This window comes from Myotis lucifugus, unplaced genomic scaffold (assembly GCF_000147115.1).
Source record: "Myotis lucifugus unplaced genomic scaffold, Myoluc2.0 scaffold_578, whole genome shotgun sequence".
NCBI classification, from domain to species: domain Eukaryota; kingdom Metazoa; phylum Chordata; class Mammalia; order Chiroptera; family Vespertilionidae; genus Myotis; species Myotis lucifugus.
The window spans coordinates 486799-488626 of record NW_005871626.1 but is presented as its reverse complement, the minus strand read 5'-3'; the positions used below and the strand labels follow the sequence as shown (position 1 = coordinate 488626).

The 1828-nt window shown below is 53.7% G+C and overlaps 1 protein-coding gene across 1 annotated transcript in view; it reads right to left on the bottom strand.

Annotated features, from left to right (window-relative positions):
• Positions 1 to 1828, bottom strand: part of PCNX2 (pecanex homolog 2) — a 55229-nt gene that overhangs the window by 13777 nt on the left and 39624 nt on the right. Inside the window, exon 24 of the mRNA XM_023745755.1 lies at positions 209 to 424. Coding sequence (XP_023601523.1) covers positions 209 to 424 — 216 coding nt within the window. The remainder of the gene's footprint in view (positions 1 to 208; positions 425 to 1828) is intronic.

The following is a 1828-nucleotide window of genomic DNA, read 5'->3' as shown; positions in this document are numbered from 1 at the left end:
CACTGAGCCATGCCGGCCGGGCCCTCTTGCCTTTTTTGAGGGGAAGATGACCACTTATAACTGGGTGAAGGCAGCTGGGCCACACTCCCTCTCATTCTACCAGGCAGGCATGCAGTCCTTCCTCGTTAGAGGGGACTTCCTATCTAAGTTTTATGTGATAACTCAAGTCACTGACTCCCAGCAACCTCCACACCCAGGCGATCCTCACCTCGGAATTCCAGCCCGCGGAGCTGGAAGGTGACGAGGCCGTTTCCGACCTCGATCAGGTGGACGAAAGCGTTGAGGTAGTCGGAGGCCAGGATAAAGCAGTCACCGGAGCTGTAGTTCCCCCAGCGCCCGAGGACCAGGTCTCCGCAGAGGGACTCCTGGAGGGACCGCGTCAGGTGCTCGTAGAAGATGGAGTTGAGGTTGTTGTCATCGCTCGCTGAAGACGGACGAGACACATGCCGGGTGAGTGCTGGGTTCTGCGCCCTCAGACCCAGGAAGCAGAGCTGTCACGTGATCAGGGCTAAATCAGGCTTTTCAGATGCTTCGCCATCTCAGTGGATGTGGTGGGACCCGCCTGTTTTTCCCTGACACATGTTCTACGCCGTCTCATCTACACAATTGGACTGAAGTCGAGTTAAATGCAGAACACCTACAAATCCATGTCTCCCGCGGGGACCCCCTGTCTGAGCTCTAGACCAGCGGTCGCCAACCTTTCGGACCTCAGGGACCACCAGTGGTCCACGGGCCACCGGTCGGTGACCGCTGCTCTAGACCTTACACCCACGTGTCTACTTCTCCTGTGTGTCTACAATGCCTCACCTTCAACATGTCCCAGGCGGGCCCCTCTGTTCCCCGACTCAGTCAGCTGTAACCTCGGGGCCTTTGTTCCCGCTCCTCCACGCCCAAGCCTCTCCCTTTTCCTTTCTTCTAACATTTTCCCCATCTTCCTACCTCCCTCCATTTCCAGGACCTCTGCCCTCTTCCCAGCTGCACGATTGTCTCAGGTGGACACCCACACCCGCCAGGTGGGTCGCCTGTGTATCTTCCCTGGGACCTTATCTAGTGGATTCCCTACACCCAGGCTGGGTCAGCTTTTCAAATCGAACAGCTGGGCGTGCTGCCCAGGACTTCCCAGCCCATTCCTGAAGGCCCTGGTGGAGAATCAGCGCTCTTAAGATAGAGACGAGCTTTCTTCTCTCTCTCTCTCTTTTTCTTTAATCCTCACCCGAGGATATTTTCCCATTGATTTTCAGAGAGTGGAAGAGAGAGGGAGAGACAGACAGAAACATCGGTGTGAGAGCAGCACATTGATCGATAGCCTCCCACACAAGCCCCGACCAGGGCCAGGGAGGAGCCTGCAACCGAGGTACATGCCCTTGACTGGAATCGAACCCAGGACCCTTCAGTTCCCAGGCCGATGCTCTATCCACTGAGCCACACCGGCCAGGGCGAGACAAGATTTCTTCACGTCACCTGTCATAGGGGCCCATGTCACTCATCTTCCACGTGGGCTGAGCCGTGTCATGGAGTCGCACGAAGCGTCAGCACGCTTGGTTTCTATGCAGAAGAAGCTGCCTGACCTCCATTTCATTCCTTTCCTATGATGATTCTCTGACACTAAATAGAGATGTGAGTCTCTGGCAGTTTTAAAGGAAGGGCCTGAATGAGAAATTTAACTTTTGCCTAATTGTCCAAACGATTTGATGTTTAAATGAAACAAAACAACTTAATCCACCCAAAGTGATCTCCTCAGAACACACTGACTACATACCTGCATAATTAGATTAAAATGAGATAAAATTATGCATAATTAAAGGCACAGTGCACTCAGGACACTGTC